Raw genomic sequence first — 23516 nt, 5'->3', positions numbered from 1 at the left:
TGACAAAATCTTACAATTTACAGACCTTAATAGATCAGCTGCTAATGTCTTGGTGCCAAAGGCACACCTTTAGACATTTTGTGACATTTTGTCTTTGCCTCTATGTTTTTTTTCTTTTCTTTTCAGAGCTGTTTTGGTGGCACAAGAGAGACCTACACAACATGAGTTTAATGTTCTGGCTGATGGATGAATAAACAGCTATGGCTTCCAGTTTCATTTTTAAAACAAACAGAGTGCCAGAGCCTTCGGCTTCCTGGTTGCATGTTCTAAAACGTGCTATTTAAGTACTATATTCATTAGAACTTGAAACTAGAAGCTTTTTAGAACATGTCCTGATGATGAAACACTTCCTGGCTAAGGGATCGAGAATCCAGAACACTTCCTTGTTACACATTTTAAGAGACTCTCAGGTAAAATGCTCAATAAGACTTCCTAGTCAGGATATCTACAACTCTTCTCAGTCTAGCATTTTGCTTAAAATGTTTTAGAGTTTCTCCTGATTGCCTGGGATCTGAAATATTTCAGAACTTCCATTCCAGCTCTCCTCTGAAAGCTAGCTGTAGTGCAGGGCTAGATGCTGCAGCTCGCTTTCAGCCTGCTATTTAAATTCACATCTGGCACTGACCTGCTGCTGCACTTGCAACAAACCAGCCTTTGTGTAAGTGTGTGTGTGTGTGTCTGCCTGCTTATACCATCACATTCAGTGTAAAGACTGACTTCACAACATTCCAGGACATAAAAGGCTTGCGAGAAGGGTTTTTAAAGGTGCTGTGTGATATTTACTTCTCTTATAAAACAATGCTGAGATTTCACTATGCTCAGGTTTCTACTAAAAATAATGAAAGAAAATGAAGAAAACGAGTGGGGGGGTTTGGAGAGAAAGAGAGCAAGAGATGTATTTTAAACTTTCCTATGCCGTTTTGAAACTCTAAGCTGGAAGGGATGGTTTTGTTTGTTTTTTGCCTGCAGCAAGATTTAATTTTAAGATGAAGAAAGACTTCACAACGATTTATGATGAAGGAGCACATATTTAGGGTACAAGTATGCATAACCAGACCTCCTCCTTAAACACACACTTCTGAATTTGGGAATATCTATGTCCACAAATGGAAAATATTCACCTTTATAATTCTCATACGCTAAACATGTTACACTTAAACACATGCACACACACCAGTTTTTGTCTTAATCATATATATAAGTATAGAAATGATACACAGTCTTCAGAAAAGTATGATGTGTAAATGGTAGATCTGAAATCAGAGACTATGGCTATGCTAGTCTGGCCTGCTGTGGGAATAAACAATATCTTTTTTTTTTTATTATTATCTATTTTGATGAATGAACATTGACTAATCTCAGACGAGTCGATTTTTATTCCACTATAATGAACTCTGCACATTTTCCATTTACCCCACAGATAGCAACAGAGCTCTTTAGCTCATCTTTCAAGCAAGACAATTGAGTCTAGTCTAAAGTGTTGGCTGAAACATGACCAAAGTACCAAAGTGATACAGACAGAGGGGGCGGGGCTTGCTTTAGATGATATCAGCATGTCAAAAACTGCATAATTTTCAGTTTTTCTAGATTATTGATTGTCTCATATGGCATATTCTTCAGCTTTTTTTGCTGTATGTTTGAGTGAATATGAGTACGTGTTACTGGGACGTAGGAAAAGGGGCGGGGCTTCCAGGTATCAGTCAATACTGGACAGTTCAAATCAGTTGCTTAAATGGAAAAAGTGGATGACCGTTCATTTGGTGTATTTATCATCACAAACAAAACTTATGATATTTATTTTGCTAAGAATCGACATTATAATAAAACACTAGTTTACAGTATTAACAGCACAGGGACCTGTTCAGAAAGGCACAGGTGCGTTGTGAAAAAGCTGAAGGTGAAAAGCAGGTGAAACTTTAGCAAACTGAAACGGAAAAACAAATAAAGGCGTTTGGTTCTGCGGCTCTTCGTACCGATGACCGTGTGATTCTGCTAGCTCCATGTAGGGAAGTGCACACAGCCTGAAGAGGAGGAGAACAGGATCCATCAAACAGACAGAGCTAAACAGAGCAAGGCCAAAGAGACAACACGCCACGCTGACTTCTTTCACCGCTTCAACTAACTTAACCCTTTCCAGCAGAATCACCGCTAGCTGAGACTCTTTAGACCAGACTGTGTGCAAAAAAAGAGGAAAAAAGCACAGGTTCAGCCAGGACAAATGCTTCAAAAAAATTCCCATGTAATTTGTACACTCAGTTTTTGATTTCAATGGGTCAAAATGCTTAAAAAAAAAAAAAAAAAAAAATCTACAAATATCAAATTGTAATTCCCTTAGTAAAATGCTTAGTTATTAAACAAGGCCAAAATTAGCCGTTACAAAAGAGACGTACTACACACTATGCACTCTTCCATCTAGAGAACGAATTTTAGAAGAGCTGAATCATCTCAAAAGAGAAAACTAACTTTTTTTATTTATTTATTAACTGGACACAGAAATTCAGCCACAGTCCATAAACCTTCACTAAACAAACTAGCCTATCTCAAATTGCGTAGTTGTTCTCTATTCTGGACCATTCTTAGGTATGATCATGAAGGGTTTTCCTATTAAGTCTACTGTTTGAATTTAAAAAGCCTCTAATGTCACCTTAAACCTACCAAAAGGTCAGTGTTTACCAATTTCTAGGGGAATAAATGTAAGGTTGCATTCTGAATGTAAGTTCGGAAGGTTTGATGCAGTTCATGGCGATAATCACGTTTTAATCACGTTTTAAGAGAACCTGAGCTTTGCTGGTGTGTAACAAACATTTAGCAGTAGGAATGATTAGGCTTGAAGTGGATGTAGCTTTTTATTCTTCCAGATATACAAGATACAAAATCACGCATCCTCTGCAAAATTTCTAATAAAAAAATATTTAAAAATATTTCTAATAAAACCGCTCAAATTTCTAAATATACGTCTCACATACACAAACGGTACGACGTGTAGTGAAAGGTTTTTTACGATTGTCCTATAATGGAATTAAAAATAACACTAGAATATAAAATCACACTAGAAGAAAAGAAGAATCAAAAATATAAAGAATATCAAGTATAAAAAGAATATAATACATAATCTTTATACAATATATAAAAATAAAAACAGAATAAAAATAAACAATAGAATAAAATAAGCAGAATAGTGATCAGTCAGATGGATGAATGGATGTGGACAGAATATAGATATAATAGTGTGAAATGTTACAGTAGTCCTCTGGAATTTGGAAAATAATAGTAGAGATGGTTAAAGCTTGGGGTCATGGAAAATTCATCATGTCCATTAGGCTTCACATCCCTGATGTGAAAGAAGATAGAGGTATAGGAGTCTATATTTAGGTTGTAACCACACCACTGTTGTTCTTTGCTATATAAAAAGATAAAAGTTGATATATGCTGACTGTAGCATGTAATTTACGTCGTTTCCCAGGCGAAGCTGGGCGGTGACACTGACAGAGCGTACACGGATAAAAATAGAGGAGAGGAGGTGAACACGCGCGTACAGCCCACACAGTAGTGAGAACTACAGCCAAGCGGTCTCCGAGAGCTTTTGATCGCTGCACCGGTTCACGGGCGCTTTTTAAATGGGTTATGCTTTTACAGTATGCCTAATTCATTTGCTCATACGCATTGTTCCTGCCAGAATCCTTTGGTTGGCTGGCTGACTGGAAAGCACCCCTGGGGCTAATGAAGGTGTTTCTGTGTAACAAAGAAAGTATTATTTGCTTAACAAAATTAGGAAAGTGACATCTTATTCTTTGTTTTCTTTTTTTAGCCATGTTATTGTATGTATATAAATAACTGTACTTTTATATTAGGACCTCATTGTTATTGCTTATGAATGCTGAAGTAATACTGTCAGAGAAGACCACAGAGAGAGAGAGAGAGAGAGAGAGAGAGAGAGAGTCAGTCTTTACAGCAGCTGGTCTCAGTAATGATTGCTGGCGCTCACTCTTCATACTTCTATCACAGGGAAAAATAAAAAACGTCAGACTTTCCTTGGACAGAAAAGCAAGATTTTTTTCTCAAATCAATACAGATTGTGGAAACACTGAAAACAGAGCTTTTCAATTGTGCTTCATGGAAAAGAGGTGTACAGTCCAGTGAATCAAGAACAAGTTTACAGTCAGAATTAGACAATTCTATAAAATGATTAATAAATCTCCTTCAAGGATCCAGCTCATAACGTACGTATGTACTACAGAAGGCGCTGTATTAAATCATTTGATTCCTACTCAGGCAACCATGGCATAAAAGAGACCACTATTACCCTTTATCCCCAAAAGCTGCACCATATAACCACACACACGCTCTAGGCCTGGAAGATCAAGACTTTGACACTAGCTGATTTTCATAACAATACTCCAATGTGTTCAGTGTCTTAACACACAATTCAATGGGGTATGACTCAGTTATATGCTTTCAGGACAAATTATACAGAAGTAATAAGCAAAAAATGCAATCTCATGATAAGCACTGATCCGAAATGGCTGTTATAAGACACACCAAGTTTGGTGTCAATACGTCAAAGCAGTGCAGAGATATAACCTCACTGTCATATGTGTTGACGCGTCATACATACAGGGTTTTGTAGATCAAAAACCTTTGAGAAACATTTGGGCGTCATTGTCTGAAGATGATCTAGAATGAATGGTATAGCAGGAGTTTGCAAAGGTTTTCATGACAAATGCTATCAGATATAGATATATATATATATATATATATATATATATATATATATATATATATATATATATATATATATATATATATATATATATTTTGTAAGTGTTATGGTAAGGCTTGGGGGGGACAGAAGAAGAAGAAAAAGAGGAAGAGGAAGAAGAAGAAAAGAAATCCCTACAATAACAAAAGGGATCCTACTAATATTCTCAGAGCTCCTAATACAAAAACAAGCAGTTGAATGAAATGGATAAATGAATGGATGAAGTGCTCTAGTTATTGCTGTATTCACTCTGAACTTAAACAGAGCACGTTTACCGAAATCCATTTTCTCCCATGAATGGTTCATGAGCCACAGCACAAAACTGTTGTGATTAATTATTTAAGCAGACATTAATATTGCTTTCGAGGGGCGAGGTGTACTTTATTAACTTTGTATGAACATGATGCTCATATGATTAAAGCTCCCTGTTAAATAAAAATGATTTGATTGAATATTACATTGAATTAGAGGGAGGATGTGCCAGTATAATAGTAACTCACATAACACTAACTTCTTCTAGATAAACAACAGTCTACTACAGCGATGGGTGAAGGTGCAATGTAACAAGAAACCCACTTAGTGCAGTGGGGGGAGAGAGAGAGAGAGAGAGAGAGAGAGAGAGAGAGAGCAATAAACAGATAAAACAGACAGACAGAAACAAAGAGACAGACAGACAAAGAGAAACAAACATGAGAGACAGACAGACAGAGAGAAAGTTAAAAGAGCGAGAGAGAGAGAGAGAGCGCACAAGAGAGAGATGGACAGCCAAGAGAGACAGAGAGAGATGGACCGAGAGAGTGAGAACAGATAAGACAGATAGACAGACTGACAGGAAGAGAGAGACAGACAGACAGATAGAGAGAGAGACAGAATGTGAGGGAGCAAGAGGGAAAAAGGGACAGAAAGATCAAGTGAGCAACAAGACAGACACAAACAAAATGAGAGAGAGAGACAAAGAGAGATCCATGTATTGTTCCTTACAGAAGAGGTCTGTTAAACTGAATGAGTGAGATTCTTTAAGAGCTGCATACACCAGACATACACATCCATTCAGCAAGCCTGTGAGTGATAAAAGCAGATATAGCGAAATGTGTTTATTTTTCCTCCTGTAAGTCTTTTCCTGAACTGCACTCGCTGCACTCACAAGGCTAAACAGATCTGCTCTCTGCATCCACTCTTTCAATTACAAGCGAAAGAAAGTCCAGGATCATGTGAAACATGCTAAATGTGTTTCCCACCAACACAAAGCATCCAGTGTGCTGGCGGATGTTAAAGACTAAGAGCAAAGCTGTTACTCTTACTCACATCTCTCTCTCCCTCTCTCTCTCTCCATCACTCACTCACACACACACACACACTCTTAACCCAAGCCATAAACTTCCACATCACCACAAAGAAAAAAACGTCCAGCCAGGCCAATTAAGCTTAAAGAGAATCTCTCTCTCTCCCTCCCACACAGACAGACAGACAGACACACACACACACACCCAGCGGGGTTATGGAACCCTGCTTTGAAGCAGTGTAAGCAACACTTTCGCGGTGTTAACACCACACTGCAGCTCCAAACATACAACAGAAACCAGTCAACCAAGGCAATATCAAGGTCAAGTAGAAAAAAAAATCAATCAATAAATAAAATCATCTTTAAAAAAGAATTTATGGAGATACAACCTTCATCCCAATGCCTAACATGGGAAAGGGCGGGGCTAATAAATGTACTGCAGCTTCACTATAAACCAGTATACACACACCATCCCTGCACTGTACATGTTCAACCTCTTCCTGTTTTTCGAGAATCTTCCTATCTAGTTCTGTGATGTTGTACAGTTGGATGCCGCAGCATACCATTTGTCTAGAAGGCAGATTTCACTCCATAAATTTCCCTCTGAGCTCTTTTTTATTAGTAGTTACTGAATTGTTAAAGTCTCAGCTTTCATACTGTCCATATGGCTGTGGAAGCCAGACGATCTCAATCGACCGGAACCTCAAACACACTCCATGAACCAACCAAATACGTCTGTCTCTTTCATTCCTGTCGTAGAGGACGGTCTGAACGAGCAGCCGAGTGGCTGAAGGATACAGTATCGTCTCTCATTATCACCTAATCGATACGCAGAATTCACCTGCGGGAAGACGATAAAGCCAGCATCGGATCTGCATGTGCGTGCAAGCTCGTGAACATGCCTGCAAGCAAGAGTGCGTCAGTCTTTTGTGGAAAACTAAACCATTTCATCTTCATATATAGCTTTATATTGTTATCTACGGCTTCAGTGACAGGTTTAGAATTCTTGTTTCTGCCATTTGCCTTTCATTAATACAAGTAGGAAAAGACTAAATACGATACTCTTTACTGACATTAACATGCCAGGTCACTTGCTTGCTGTTATAATTAGAGAAATCTTTTTTATTTTTTTTCTTACAATAAGGCTTTTATACTTTTCCACTACGGAATAATCCACTTGGATGATATGAGAAGTGACTCTTAAAAAGGACTGCAGTGCAACAGAGTCGACCCTGACAGTCAGAGCTCAGATCCATATATAAATCTGAACCTGTAATGGTGTATTGTAAAGTTCAATAGTTATGCTATAGCCCGCACCTTGGAACACTATCTGATATGATGCATCATATGACCCTGCAGAGATATGAAATATCTTATCCAAAGGGGGGAGAGACAGACAAACACAGAGAGAGAGAGAGGGACTATGTCTCTGCATTTCAGACTCTCCAGCTCAGGAATGAGTGTGAATATAATATATATATATAAAGAATGCCCTGAGCTTTCTGGGAGCAGAGAAAAAAATGGAAGAACAAAAAAAAAGGAGACAGAGGGAAGAAAAGACTGAAAAGAAAGCCCTGGGAGTTATTGATTTAAATAGCTTTAGTGGCACGAGAGGAAGGAAGTGGTTTATCCATGCTTTTTAACCAGGTCTGTGCAACACACACACACACACACTCCTCAAAGGCTAACAACATAGACATCCTTTACAATGACAGTGACGTCTTTGATGTATAATCATAATAAAGAAAAATCTAATTGAAATGAACAGATAAAATGGATGTCTAAGAATCACTGATTGAGAAAATGTACCAGCGGGTTGCATAATTCTTTCCGCTCCCAGTGTTACACCATCTGTTTAGTAGTCCTTCAGCTAGTAGCAAACAATGAAGAAAAAATAAATACAACGCTGTATCTGAAGGTATCACAAAATGCATTTACAAGCTTCAGCTCTCCTCGGGCAGTCAGGTAGTCACTCGCCCATCTGCTCGCTTATGTATATAATCACTCAATAATGAATGAGGTTAGATCCTCACTTTACAAAATGGATGCTATGGCTGGAATCAGTGGCTTCATTTATCAACCTGAAAACAAACATTTATTGGTAAAATTGTTCACACGAGAAATTCGTGAAAATCTGTCATCTCAGAAAAATTTTTGGATCCTACTCGTGCTCCTGAGTAAGACGACTTAAGTAGATTACATAACATAAAGCTTAACTTGACAGACTTTAAACCATACAATTTGCATGGATTACTGCACTATTATATCTGGAATATACTGCTGAGTTTCAATTGTTTGTAATGGATCTTGGTGCTAGCTGGTTTGCCTATTTCAGAAACTGCAGATCTCCTGGGATTCTCTCGCACACCATCCTCTAGAGTTTATACAGAATGAGCGACAGTTCTGTGGGCGGAGACGCCTTGTTACTGAGAGCTCAGAGGACTGGTCCGAGCTGACAGGAAGTCTATAGTATCTCAAATAATCACTCTTTACAAACGTGATGAGCAGAAAAGCATCTCATAAAGCACAAAACATCAAACCTAGAGGTGAATGAGTTGCAACAGCAAAAAAAAAACGACCACTGTTAGCCAAGAGCATGAATCTGAGCCTATCACAGGCACACAATGTCTATGGACAAAGTATGTAAATGTCCAGTAATGGAAATACTCACACCAGGTTATCTGGAACCAACAACAATGCCATGGTCACAGAGATCACATGATTTCTTTAACTCGATTGTTTGATGTGAACACATTAAAGAAGCAAGTCAAAATAACCTTGCCCTGGCTCTCTCTGCACTTGAACTTTAATGCAAATTTGTGGGTTTGATTATAGCAAATAAGCTGTGTCGGGAATGCCACTTGGATGGATTAGTGATCAACACACACAGGAGTACAGAAAAAAAAAATCACTGTTTCTGAAACGTTTGTAAACCTTACTAAAAGATTGATAAATGAGGCCCAATTAGGTATGATATGCTGCAGAGCTGGATCAATCATAAACTGAATAGCCCAGGTTTTGTTTGTCAAGAAACCTAACTGACTGGGCTAACATGGCCAGCGATTTTTTTTCTATTATTTATTATTTATGTGTAAGAACGACTTGAAAAACTAAAACCGCTGTGTTTTCATTGCGCGCACGTGACAATAAACTTCTTATATCTATATCATGAGGTTATATAACCTACTAGTGCTAGTGATTTGTTCACCTCTGACTTAAATCATTAAAAGAGGACAGTGCGATGTGATCAGAAACCTTTAACAAGCAAGAGACGGCTTATATAGTGACTTTTTTTAGCTGCTCGCATTACTATGGCCATGTCTTTTCTGAATCATTTTACAAACAAATGTCTGAAGAAGAAAGAAATCAGAGCTTTGTCTTCAATACCAATTTATCCACCCAAGAGGAGTTAAAAAATCTGGGTTTTCAGTGTTTGTCATCAGTACAGTAATAATATAGAACAATGTTACAAATTATATGTTATTTTTTAGTCTAGTAATGAAAAATTTGGTAGCTATTAAACACTATACATTTTAGGTTGTTTAGGGAGCTGTCCTGTGTTATTATGCAACAACAAACACGAACATCTGCACAAATCTAGACATGGCTTCTCTTCATGTCAGGGATGAATTTGAGGAAGCTGGACTGCTCTTACCTGAGGCAGGGCAGAGTTGAGCTGCCTCTGCAGGGCGTCTCGCTCGTGGCTGACCTCGTGCAGTTTGCCCTGCGTCAGGCCCAAATTCTCCTGTGTCTCTCTGAGCGTGTCCAGTAGCCTGTCCCTCTCCTCCAGCATGGACACCATCAGAGACTCGAAATGCCCCTCGGAATCCGATTGGTGAGGAGACCCGGAGCCCTGCCCCCCACCATTACTCCCCACCTCTGCCTCGCTGATGGTGGGCATCACCTCGCACATCATCTAGGACAGGGAAAAGGCACAAACACAGCAAGGTGAATCTGTGAATCTGTATCAGTAGGGCTGAAGGAACACAGATACTGAGGTCACTGTGTCTGTCTGTACATTCAGAATATGATCATTACCTGATTTTGCCTATTACTAGTTTACTGAAGTTCTCACGTTTACACCTCTATGCTTTATCTTCTCTTTTATTCAACTTCAGGGAATCAGATAGAGACATTGAGTTTAGCCAAATATTTAAAGTATTAACATGGTTATTCTGAGATCTTCTGTCTTTCTTGGTTTCATGGAAATTGGTCCAAGTGGACAATGATAAATTCATTTCATTTTTCAAATAATTTAACACAGCACTGTTAAATTCCTGATTCTGATTCATCAGAAAGGGTCCATTCACTTTCTCCGATGTTAGTCTGGCTCCAACACAAAATCACGGGTTTACAGGAATGCACTCGCTCTCGTGCTCATTGACAGGGACTTGTATGGCAGACGCTCCACATAACCCACAAAACATGTCCTTTTTAAACAAAGCAACATGTAGATCTGGAGAACTTTCTGCTTTGGGAGGCATTTTTAATTGAATTAATTAGGCAATTAGTAAACTATTAGTTTTATTAACACACAGGTCCAGATTAGACAAATGCTAATAATTGGTTATAGCCTACATTCCATACAATGTATGGTGATACTCAGAATATGACATAACGTCACATTCAATGTAGTACATTTGCTGATGTTTAGAACACAGTACATCATTTACGTTTATGGCATTTGCCAGACGCCCTCATCCAGAGCGACTTACATTTATCTCATACAACTGAGATATTGAGGGTTAAGGACCTTGTTCAAGGGCCAAGTAGATGCTTGGGGCAGCTGGGATTTGAACTCAAAACCTACTGAATAGTCCAACACCTTTACCAGTGAGCTACCACTTTCCATATCGTGTATATACCCTATATATTACAATACCATGTATATTGGATATCCCATATACCCTGTTCAGTATAAGGGCTATCCAGTATACAGGAAATTGTAATATTCAGTACACAGTATATTGAGAGATCCAGCACACAGTACACATCGCAATATCCAGTATGCAGCACAACACAACGTTTAATATATGGCGTAACAGGACATTCTGTACAGAGTATATTTGGTATACAATGTATGGTGATATTAAGTATACAGGATATCATGGTACACTGTATAGAGAAGAGTGTAATAGCCAGTATAGAGTATAATGACATAATATGCGCTAGTTTAATTGAATGAGATCACTGACCAGTCTGACACAACAATAAATAGCTTGTTGAAACTGCAATCATTTTTAAAAGAAAAGCTCGTTTGTTGTCAGTACAGTATCATGATTAAATAAGAAAGGACTTATAGATATCTGGATGAGAAGAAAACATCCATTGATGCAGTAGCGTAGTGTGGTCCCATACCAAGCCGTCTGAGGATTGTTTTCTTCCTCTTATACTACATCTAACTGTCAAAGATTACATTTTTAAATATTACTCACGGTGTCATTTTATCCATTTACATGTAGTATTGGGGAACATTTATGACATTCTAACAGTCATTCTGCTATATGGTGTGAGTTAGTGTTTCATGACAGTTTAATATCAGCACAAGCCTATGCTAGATCAATAAGATACAAGGAAAACTGATGATCTGGCACTGCTGTTCCAAAGTCCCTCCACATTCCAGAGCAAGGCAGATCTATGAGGAAAATACCGAAGACCACTGAGCACAGCATTACAACTTTCTAAAAAATTTCTTCAATCAGCTCACTTGGCTCAGCAACACAAACTCTAACACAGTTGAACTCCAGGCGTATCATTTATTCCTAATCACTGAGCCCTACATAGAGATGTAAATAAAAGGCATAAATCATTGAGCGAAATAGATTGTAAAGGCTCTTATGCAAAATTTTACAATAAAACAGCAATGCTTGAGGTGTGGATAATCTAGAGCAGAGCATTGTTCTTATTTCAAAGCAATTGGCTATAGAACATACTGATAATGTTCATTACTGTAATAAACTGCATGTATTTCCACAAACAGGAATACTCATCTACGGTTTATCAGGTATTATCTGAGTTAATACAAAATGATAGATAGCGCCATAAAATAACATATTATACGGACTTAGTTTTGGTTGCTAAATAGCGTCCAGTAGCAATCATAGCCTGCAGAACTTCTCGGGTCATCGCGACAATTAGAACACCGGTTTCATTTTTCAACCACAGGTCAAAGACATCATGAGAAAGACTGCCATGGACCAGCATCCAACCCCCCATTACTACTACACTATTTTACCATACATGTTTAAATTGCCTACATCCAATTACATAGTTAAAAAGTTTCCATCTGTGTCAACACCCTGGAGATATTTCACAATACAGGGTTTTCATCAAAACTATATGAATTGATCACATCATTCAATCTAACGATTAAGAAAACTGTTTCAATTAATTTTAGTCTAAGCAACAAAACTATTACTCTTTTAAAGGATCATAATATTTTTATGCGCATGATGCGTGGAGTGACAGTGATTCCAGTTCCAAAATGGCTACTACTATTGTTTATAGATCTGAAACATGCCTTTGTCCATTTTTAGATAACGGCTTGCTACAGTTTCAGAAATGTTCCTCATTGTGGTCTGAGATTAAGTGATGATTCAGACATGCAGTTTGCACAACGCTAACCTGGCAAAAGGGTGAATGTACATCGATTAGGCATAACATTATGACCACTGACAGGTGAGGTGAATAACACTGATTATCTCCTCATCATGGCACCTGTTAGTGGGTGGAATATTTTAGGCAGCAAGTGAACATTTTGTCCTCAAAGTCGATGTGTTAGAAGCAGGAAAAATGGGCAAGTGTAACGATTTGAGCGAGTTTGACAAGGGCCAGATTGTGATGGCTAGACGACTGGATCAGATTGATGCACGTGGGGAGCGAAGGCTGGCCCGTGTGATCCGATCCAATTTCTGAAGACGTTCTGATAGAAAGGTCTGCACACAGGGCTGTTTTGGCAGCAAAAAGGAGGACCAACACAATATTAGGCAGGTGGTCATAATGTTATGCCTGATCAGTGTAAGCTTCTTGTTAGCAACCTCAGTTTATTCCAATGCTAAATGTCAGGGACAACTAAACATCTAGACACCACTAATACAGTGCATTTTAGGTTTTTTTTTTTTTTTTAAACAACCCATATTCCCCTAGACATTACATGTCTCATAGAGGGACGGGGATTAAATGACAGCGACGGGTGGAGAGGAAAAAAATTTAACCTTGTTTTACCTCAGCAAATGGACTGTCCGCTTGTAAGGAGGTCAAATGCTGAGAGATTTACTCTAGTGATTGGGTGCAGGAGGGGGGGGGGATGGGTTCCTCTACACTGCTTTGATTCCAATGAAAAGGAGTGGCAGATGGAGATCTGCAGGATACCTGAACAAGAGCAGCGAACTAACCAATCAGCACCCTCGATGCTCACCTGCGTGCTATAATACACAGCCGTCTGTAGCCAAACCTGTAAAGCTGCTTTCTTCAGGTCCACTGTGTTAGAGGTCCAGCTGAAGTAACTCTACACTACACACACTGTGTATTATATTTCACTTTGGATGAACTGCAGCAGATAAAAACATCATGTAAAAAAAAATAAAATCTTTTTACACCATTAATGTGATTATAGCAACCAACAAAATGCAAGTGAAAAAATGAACAAATGTTTTCTGGAAAAAAATAAATAAATAAAATTACCTGTTGTAACCTGATGGCATAAGTATGTACACCCCTTAACTAATACTTTATTAAAGCAAATATCCTTATTTGGCAATTTTATTTCACTCTAACTGGTCAATCAAACTGGACCCTGTTCTACTAATTTCCACAGGTTTCTGATAGGATTTAGATCAGGGCAGGGACTGGGCCATTCCAAAACACTGATCATCATTTTTGGAACCTGTTTCTTTGACCGCTTTGTGCTCTGGGTCATTGGAAGACGATACTTTTGTTCATGTTCAGGTGTCTAATAGAGGCCTGCTGTTTCTGCGTCAAATTAGATCGGTCTTCGGATCCATCCGCGATTCCTATCTTGACCACAGCCCCAGTAACAGCTGAAGATAAGCCGCTGTATACCGTGATGCTACCACCACCATGCTTCACTGGGAGTATGGTGGGAATTTCTGTTTGTTTCTGGTCAAACATATCTTTTAGAATTACGCTTAAACATTCTACCACAGCACATTTTACCACATGATCTAGGGTGATTAAAGCAGGCTTGTTTTCAATCTACCAACATTACCCCATGGCCAAGCCATATGAAGACCCCAAGAAATTGCTGTGATGTGCAGGGAGTGACCGGGACATTGTTCCACCTACTTTAACATGCTTTAGGTCTCGCTGATAAGTTTTTGTTTTTTCCCTTTCATCAATTTTCAAGGGACATCCTGTTCATGGTGATGTCACTGTGCTGCCCCATTTGATGATGTTGACCTTCCTGGTGCTCCAGTGTTTTGGAAATTCTTTTATAGCCCTCTCCTGACTGATAGCTTTCGACAGGGAGATCCCGTACATGCTTAAGCTCTTTGCGGACCATGGCTTCAGCATTCAGATGAAATCCGTGTCGGAAACATCGATCAGAAACAGCTGATCACAATCACTGATCACGTGACAATTACATTTGAACGAGAGTTTGTTTCCTTTATTCCTATTTTATTCTCTCTTTCACTTTATATTCTGTTGGTTGCTATAATCACATTAAAGACAGAAAACAATTCGACATGATTGATCTAGGTTTGGTTTTTCGACTCAACACATGAGAACGGGTCAGACTTGTCCACCTGTCTGCTGCTCTCAGGTGTGTAAAATAATATGTACTGGTCTGAACCCAAGCCTTTCTCCAGCTCCAGTCTGGCTGTACACAGAGTGAACACCTTCAGCATAACTGAGCATCATGAGGACAACAAACCAAACAATTAGCATGCTCTGCATGTATGTTTACCTGTTTAGCACACTCACCTCTGCACTGTAGGGGAGGAATAAAACACACTGTAGTGTACGGTTCTAAGAAACTAATCAGTGACTGGTTGAATATGATTACGATGCCATGAAAACTGCATGCACATCTCAATATACTTAATAGCTCATATACCACACAAACAGTTGTATTTGTTAAAGGATGACATGTGGTACATATACACTGATTAGGCATAACATTATGACTACCTGTCTATCATTGTGTTGGTCTCCCTTTTGCTGCCAAAACAGCCCTGACCCATCATTCACTGTGTATTCTGACCTTTCTATCAGAACCAGCATTAACTTCTTCAGCAACTTCAGCAACAGTAGCTCGTCTGTTGGATCGGATCACACGGGCCAGCCTTCGCTCCCCATGACCCTGTTACTGGTTCATCACTGTTCTTTCCTTGGACCACTTTTTGCTCTGATCCAGTCGTCTAGCCATTACAATTTGGCCCTTCATCAAACTCGCTCAAATCCTTACACTTGTCCATTTTTCCTGCTTCTAACACATCAACTTTGAGGACAAAATGTTCACTTGCTGCCTAATATATCCCACCCACTAACAGGTGCCATGATGAGGAGATAATCAGTGTTATTCACTTCACCTGTCAGTGGTCATAATGTTACGCCTGATCAGTGTATCTGTTTCTAGTTATATTTAATCATTAGATTAAAACAATGAGCATCATCGTTTAGTTAGTTAGGTTTTTTAAGTAAAAGGTAATTTAATATCAAACGATGCAAACAAAACATCCTTTTACACACTCTAAAAAGCTAGAAGCAACACAGCCAATAAATAAATAAAAACGGAGAACTGCCGACATGACGCTAAAGAATTAGACCTGAATATGTTCCTAAATACAGAAATACTGCTTACGTCGTTGTTTTAAGATTCTCCAGCATCTAATTAAATAATGTTTAGGCTTTTAGGGCGTTTCACACTTGGGCAGAATACTCGAGTCCGCACCCTGGACCAATGTGGGGCTAGTCTGGGGGCGGGGCTTTTAATCACAGGTTTTTATATAGCTCAATTTTGCAATTCTGTGTGTTATTTTTGTCTGTCAAACAGTTACACAGGTTTGCTGGGACCAAGAACACAGGTTTTTGGATGCATTGGCATGTCATCAACACCTGCAAACAAAAAGTACAGAGCTGTTCTCGTATAACACGATATTTAGTTATGCAGCTTGGTATGAGGTGTGTGTTTTGCACCATTGCAGCGCTCTCGTGTGGTTTTATAGATCAATAATCATAACATCCTTTTCGATGAAACAGGAAGTAACGTGACAATCATAGTCACCATCACAGTAAACAATTCCCAGCGATTAATGGCAGCATTTGCTGTTGAGAATCGAGTTGATCTTACACCTTCACACGAGTCCACAAGCGCTCCTTTTCTTTGCACAGAGAAAGTCTAGAAACCGCAGCATGACTAATGCAGAAGAGCTGTAATGTTTCCCTTTTTCAAGCCACACTGTAAGGAAGAAAGAAGTGGAAGTGCAGTCCAACAGAAAAAGGGGGGAAAAAAAAAACGGTTTGGTTGTGTTGACACCTTGAGCCAAATCAGAATGTAATGTGATGCTTTCAGTTTCTTAGTTATTCGCTTTTGTTTTCTTTTCCCATTGCACATAATTAAAGAAGAAGAAGAAAAAAAAAGGCGAAGGGTGTGTACGGCACGCATAAAACTCTTTCATTCATTGGTCAGCAATACGATGACAGGAAAGAGTAAACAAACCTTTGCCAAAGGCATACAGAAGCACAGAGAACACACAGGCATGCTCAATAGATTAGGAGATAATTATAGAATTTTGTTCTCTTTTTGTTAGGCGGAACAGAAGAATCTCCAGAAAGCATGTCATTACTGCAGCACTTCTGCTCTGTAGCTCAGCTGAGCCGCTCACATCGACAGAAAAATGTGCACTCACTCAAGAGTTTAACTGGAACCCGACAAAAAACACTACCTCTTCCTCAGACGCTCTCAGACCGGTTGTTTCGGTCCGCACCCGTGTGTGATTGCTCTCTTCTCAGCCGTACCAAACACCGACATACACAACAGAGTTAACTATAGTGTCCACTAACTGGCATGTTAAAGTCAAAATATCTCGCAACCTGGTTTCTAAATGGAACTGGAATTGTTAGTGATTTTAAACATACTGACCAGATCCGGATCTCCTGACAACTTTCAGCGTGATTGTTGTCATGAACCGTGTCTCATATCAGAAACCCTCACAGAAAATCTAATGATCTAGACTAGTGTGTATACACACACACACACACACACCAGACCTTTCAGTAGGTTTAAAAATCCAAACACTATCTCAAACAAGAAAGCGAAAAAAGAAATTTGTTGAGTCAGTTGAAAACACGCTGTCACATGGTGCGATACTTCCTCCATTCTCATCATTCTCGAGAACGTACACAAGCGACATGCTGAACGATCGCTGAATGCAAGCGATTTGATTCTGTATGTTGATCCACTTCCTTTGAAAACAGAGTAATGGCATGTCGCACTACATCAAACTATTTGACAGTTTATTAAACTATGGAGAACAGCAGTAAGTTTCCTTTGTCAGCCGTGTAAGGATTTCTCACCGTCACTTCACCCCATTGACCTGAATGAGAACTAGATGCCGTGTTCATGGAGATCTGCAGTACATGTTTGGGTTGAAGTCAGTCAGCTGTGCTGATGGTGGCTGTCGCTCTAGATGTGTCTGATTTAAACAGTAGATAAAATGATATGACTGTCACCTACTGATGGAGAAGCAGTGACGGTGCTTAAAGACGGAATAACATCCGCGATTGTGAGGCATGCAGCTACTTGCAGCAACTGGAAAGCGTTGTGGTGACAGCGACCGTTGGTGACTAGATGTGGGTGTGTCTAGCAACGCATCAAATTTAAGAAACCTTTATCTTTTATCTCATATATAATATGATGCACATATACACTGCTGAATGTAATAGACCCCTGTTCGGTTAGTAAACCTTGTGACGTTTTTTTTTGTGGGCAGACGGAGACAGAAAGATTTCCCTGACCGCTTTACAAGCGGTAATTATCAGGTTTTGTCAGTTTGTTTTTAAACAATGACTGGTCAAAATCCCAATTTATCTGACAACGTTAGGTCACTCACTGTCCAGCACCGCGAATGTTATTTGAAAAATAATTAACTTTAATGGACAGAACCAGATTGGCCGACCCGTACACGCTCACTCAATGGATGGACGATGTGACAGGATGACCTCTGGTTGACTTGTTCTCCAATTTCTGATTAGGTGGACTTGCATAAGAAATATTTAGACACGTAACCAAACCTCAAACCAACGAAACCAATGAAAAACAATAGTTTCTTTAACCTTATCTGATATGAAGTGTGTGCTGCAAACGCCAGCATTTGTAAGGATTGTTTCTGTCCAGTCTGCTTGTCAGCTGTCGTCGGTTTTCATCGGTCCAGCAGTGGCAGCAGGTATGCGACAAAGCTTCAAATCTGTGACGATTCTGTCACCCAACAACACCACAAGATGACATTAGTGTTCCTAGTGTAGCCGACTCCGGACTGGTTTGTACTGGCCGCCTCCCTTAGTTTTGCCTGCAGCTAGCGCTGTAATGTAATTGTGACGTCGGCACAAAAAGGGTCTACATACAAGCACCAAATGCTAGCTGCACCACCCATTGAGAAACATTATTACTATGGCAACCAGATGCAGGAACATCTACCGGCCACTTCATAGTACAGTGAGCGGCGACTTTAAAATAAAAAAAAAGGGCTACAAAATTGCTGTGTGTGTGTGTGTGTGTGTGTGTGTGTGTGTGTGTGAGAGAGAGAGAGAGAGAGAGAAAGAGAGAGAACGTGGCTTTAGCATTCCAGCACTGAGTTGATAAAACACCCCTGAGAAAGAAAATAATCTGCACAAATACAACCTTTTCCCAAATGAAGAAAGACACGCCCCTAGGGGCGGGACATATACATTCTAGAGAGCATTTCATTGGTCGAAGACAAGACTAGTACAGTATGAGTCGTCAAAAATTTTAATTAAAATTAAAAAATATAATTAAAAAAATTATAAATAAATATTATCCTTCCTAGAAATTGGTGCCTAAAACATTAAGAAACAATTTAAAAAAATCCCTGAAGTACCTAACCTTTAAACACAATACTCTGTAAGCGATATATATTTTTTTTTTTTACAAGTGTTTTATATGAACTTCAATAGCTCTTATTTACCTTCGCAGCACTGCTGTGGGGTTTTCAGCCAGGGTTTGAAAGATGAATACAGATCTAAAAAACCAGCCCCTTTAAATCAGCAGTCAGGAGTTTTTAATGCAGGTTTCAGTTGCAGCTTGTCCTCCTCCAATCCATCCAAAAACGCACCGAATCCATCGAACGGATTTAATCCAAAAAAAGATAAAGAAAATAGGACAAGGGCCTCAATCACTCCAGAGTGACATTATTCCCTTAATGCTAAACTAGTTAGCTACCGTTACTACCAGCTTCAAGAAGAATACATAACTCTCTCTCCCTAGAAAAAACTTAAAAACTAAAAAAAAAAAAAAAAAAACATATAACCTAAAACAAAACAAACAATTTATATTATATTATCTGTGCTCTAAAAACCATTCTCGTTTATATAAATATTGTTTTACGGAGGGGGAAAAAAAAATCTTGTCACTAAGCTAAATTAGCACCGTGTTAGCTCCAAGTTTAGCCAGCTCGCTCGCTAACTACCGTTAAAGCCAGACCAAACACCGGGTTTGGGCCTTTTAAAATGTTAAAACTTGGCGATAAGTAAAAGTGGGACTTAAGGCACGAAAATCCCAAAAGAAAACGTCAAAATTTGAAAATGTGGAAATACTTCATTTCTAATCCTAGAGTTTTGTTAGGAGGTCTCGAGCCACATCACTGGATCCGTCCAGAAGAAGAAAAGCAGCTCGCTGTAATGATCCAAAAGGAAACGTAGTGGGGGGAAAAGGATGACTAAAAACTGTACAAAAATCCCAGTTAAAAAACAAACAACGCTTTCCCCCCAAAACGTATTCGTTTCGGTTTAAGTTTTTGCCTGTAAAGCCGATATGGAGTAGATGAAATGCGCGAGTTTTGTCACTTTAAAAAAAACCCTGGATGTTGGCCCCTTTTCCCGGTCGGTGTTCTTGTTATCTCGAGCAGGGTTGCCAGATTGGATCCGCTGTTTCCACTCGCTAGTGTCTACGTCACACTTCTACCGGAAGTGAACTCCTACGTTTCTTTCTTTCTTTCTTTCTTTCTTTCTTAACAAGTTGATATTATGTCCAAAACACCTGATCATTCCAGATTTGAGCTCGCCTTTGCTGTGCGTAATGAACATGAATATGAGAAAGGAAATATTGTGTCACTAACGGTGTTTTACTAATAAGACGAATAAGCCAGTTTTCCAGTCCATGGCAAATGACATCAAAGTGCACATAATGTGACGTCACTAGCTTGAGTGGGATAATAATGTGTGAAAAATAAACCACAATTTAAAAAGACGTCATCCAACAGAGTGTCATTGACTATACTGAGGGTGTCCAACCTTCTACACTTGAATAAGTGCATCATCTGTGTTCCTGATATGCATTTCCTCTGGTTTGATTCTCAGTGTGAACACACTACTCACTATTATTACTCACTACACTACTATTTATACTACAAAGTGGCAGAGAATAGCATATTGCCAAATGTTTTGGGACACTGCTCCAAATCATTGAATTCAGGGGTGGGGCCTGGCCCCTTAGATCCAGGGAAAGGAACTCTTAATGCTTCAGTATACCAAGACATTTTGGACAATTTCATGCTCCCAACTTTTTAGGAACAGTTTGGGGATGACCCCTTCCTGTTCCAACATGACTGCACACCAGTGCACAAAGCAAGGTCCATAAAGACACGGATGAGCCCTCACAACCAGACTGTGTAACAGTTTCTTTCCTCAAGCCATTAGGCTCCTCAACACCCGGGACTGAACTGTTCTACACTCTCACACACACACACACTCTCACTCAGGACTGAACTGTTCTACACTCTCTCACACACACACACTCTCACTCAGGACTGAACTGTTCTACACTCTCTCACACACACACACTCTCACTCAGGACTGAACTGTTCTACACTCTCTCACACACACACACTCTCACTCAGGACTGAACTGTTCTACACTCTCACACACACACACACTCTCACTCAGGACTGAACTGTTCTACACTCTCTCACACACACACACTCTCACTCAGGACTGAACTGTATACTAACTCTCTGTCTCTCACACACAGATACACACACTCTCTCTTGACTGTGTGGACACAAACACACACACACATAATTTATACTGTTCATTACTTACTGCACTACCTCTACCTGTCATCCGCTGCTATAGTTATATTTATGTTTATTCTATTTGCACTACCTCAACCGCTGCTGTGTATTCTTGCACAATATTTTTGCACAATACTTTTTTTTTTACATTTCACTTTATCTATTTTATTTCACTTACATTCCAGTACACGTTCTTTTATTTCTTTTCAGCGCTAAGTGTCCTGTGTTCTTTTGTGTTGTCTTTATTGTATTTATTGTCTTTTTTGCACTGTCTTGTCTATGCTCTGTTTGCACCTAGCTGCACACTGTGCACTTTACGTGGCTAAGACAAACTTCTGTCCTAGCTCTGTGGTGTTGTTTGTTGTTTTGTATTGAACTTGTTGTTGTATGTTTATGTAGCACCAGGTCCTGGAGAAACGTTGTTTCATTTCACTATGTACTGCGCCAGCTATATGTGGTTGAAATGACAATAAAAGCTTCTTGAATCTTGAATCTTGAGTGAGTTTGGTGTGGAGGAACTTGACTGGCCTGCACAGAGTCCTGACCTCAACCTGATAGAACATCTTTGTGATGAATTAAAGTGGAGACTGTAAGACAGGCCTTCTTGTCCAACATCAGTGCCTGACCTCACAAATGTGCTTCTAGAGGAATGGACAAAAAATCACATAAAGCCTTCCCAGAAGAGTTGAAGCTGTTATAACTGCAAAGGGAGGGCCAACTCCATATTACATTCATGTGCATGTAAAGGTAGATGACCCACAACTTTTGGCAATGTTGTGTAAGTATGCATATTGGTATGCAGCTCTCCACTCTTCTGAGAAGGCTTTCCATAATCTCTCTTTCTATCTATCTATCTATCTATCTATCTATCTATCTATCTATCTATCTATCTATCTATCTATCTATCTATCTATTTTCAATTTATTAAAAAAAAAACATCATGCTCTTGATCCACATATATTCATGTTTAATTTTATTAAACATCTGTGAGACGAGTTCCTGCAGTTCCCTCTCCAGCATTTCTTTTTCTCTCTCTTGAAGTTAAAAAGATATAAAGATAATTATATCTATATCTATCTCTCTCTATATATATATCTATCTATCTATCTATCTATATATATATATATATATATATATATATATATATATATATATATATATATAGATAGATAGATATAGATATATATATAGACATATTCCTTTGGTTTATAATACAGCATGTTACCTGTTCATTTCTGAATCATGTCACATGATACTATTAATGCAGGATTTAAAAATACACTTTAGCATGCATGTTAATGGGTAAATATATAAATATATAACTTGCCCTTATAAACACTTTCATCAGTGTTCGGCATATACCCATGTACTTATATCATTGTTACATGAGATGTTAACACTATATGGCCAAAAGTATGTGGATACTTGTCCATCACACCCATATGTGATAAGCAAAATGTCTGATTAAGTCTGTAAGGCCGAAACTGTTCCCCTCAACTGCTTTGAGTTGAGTTAAGATCAGATGATCACTGCTGACTGTGTCCTGGAAAGCTCAAGATAAGTTTTTGCCTCATAGTAGACAACAGTCTGCAAATATATTAACAGGATGTTGCTATTTCTGCATTGAATATTTGCAAGTTAGCGTCTTTAAAGCAGTATAAGAATAGATAGATAGATAGATAGATAGATAGATAGATAGATAGATAGATAGATAGATAGATAGATAGATAGATAGATAGATAGATAGAGCTGTATGAATAGGAGTGAATGAAGGAGTCTCACTAATTTATCAATATAAAAAAAACATGTAAATGTTTTTTCTACCTATGTACCAAAAGGTTTGTGAGACGAGAGTTATAATCTTTCATTTATCTTTAGTAACTGTAAATGGTATACTTGAAGCTTATAATAATAATAATAATAATAATAATAATAATAATAATAATAATAATAATAATTATTATTATTATTATTATTATTATTATTATTATTATTATTGTTATTGTTGTTATTTCGGAAGCAGTAGTATTAGGATTCCTAAAATCTAATTTGATTTCAATAAAAGTACTCACCAATACAATTACTTTAATCAACCATTGTGATGCAAACACGCCCAATCTGGCAACCCCAACCTTCAGTTTCCTGCTGTCCTGAAACGTCGGTGCGTGCTGACGTCATCCTCGGGCCCTTATGGGATGTGCGGAAA

General features: G+C 38.7%; 1 protein-coding gene across 9 annotated transcripts in view; it reads right to left on the bottom strand.

Annotated features, from left to right (window-relative positions):
• Positions 1–20156, bottom strand: part of ppfia1 (PTPRF interacting protein alpha 1) — a 70164-nt gene extending 50008 nt beyond the window's left edge. For 5 of the 9 annotated variants that reach the window (XM_058387285.1, XM_058387286.1, XM_058387287.1 and 2 more), the window contains exons 1-2: positions 19208–20155; positions 9697–9957 (exon numbers count right to left, since the gene is read on the bottom strand). In XM_058387285.1, coding sequence (XP_058243268.1) covers positions 9697–9957 — 261 coding nt within the window. In that variant the 5' untranslated portion in view covers positions 19208–20155. Of the gene's footprint in view, positions 1–9696; positions 9958–17145; positions 17267–19207 lie in introns of those variants that run through there. The other 4 variants (XM_058387280.1, XM_058387282.1, XM_058387289.1 and 1 more) reach the window with 3 other exon arrangements.
• Positions 20157–23516: the final 3360 nt, after the last annotated feature.

Source organism: Hemibagrus wyckioides, linkage group LG04 (genome assembly GCF_019097595.1).
Source record: "Hemibagrus wyckioides isolate EC202008001 linkage group LG04, SWU_Hwy_1.0, whole genome shotgun sequence".
NCBI lineage: Eukaryota > Metazoa > Chordata > Actinopteri > Siluriformes > Bagridae > Hemibagrus > Hemibagrus wyckioides.
Note: the sequence above shows the minus strand (reverse complement) of the source record. Positions and strands in the feature narration are given on the sequence as shown.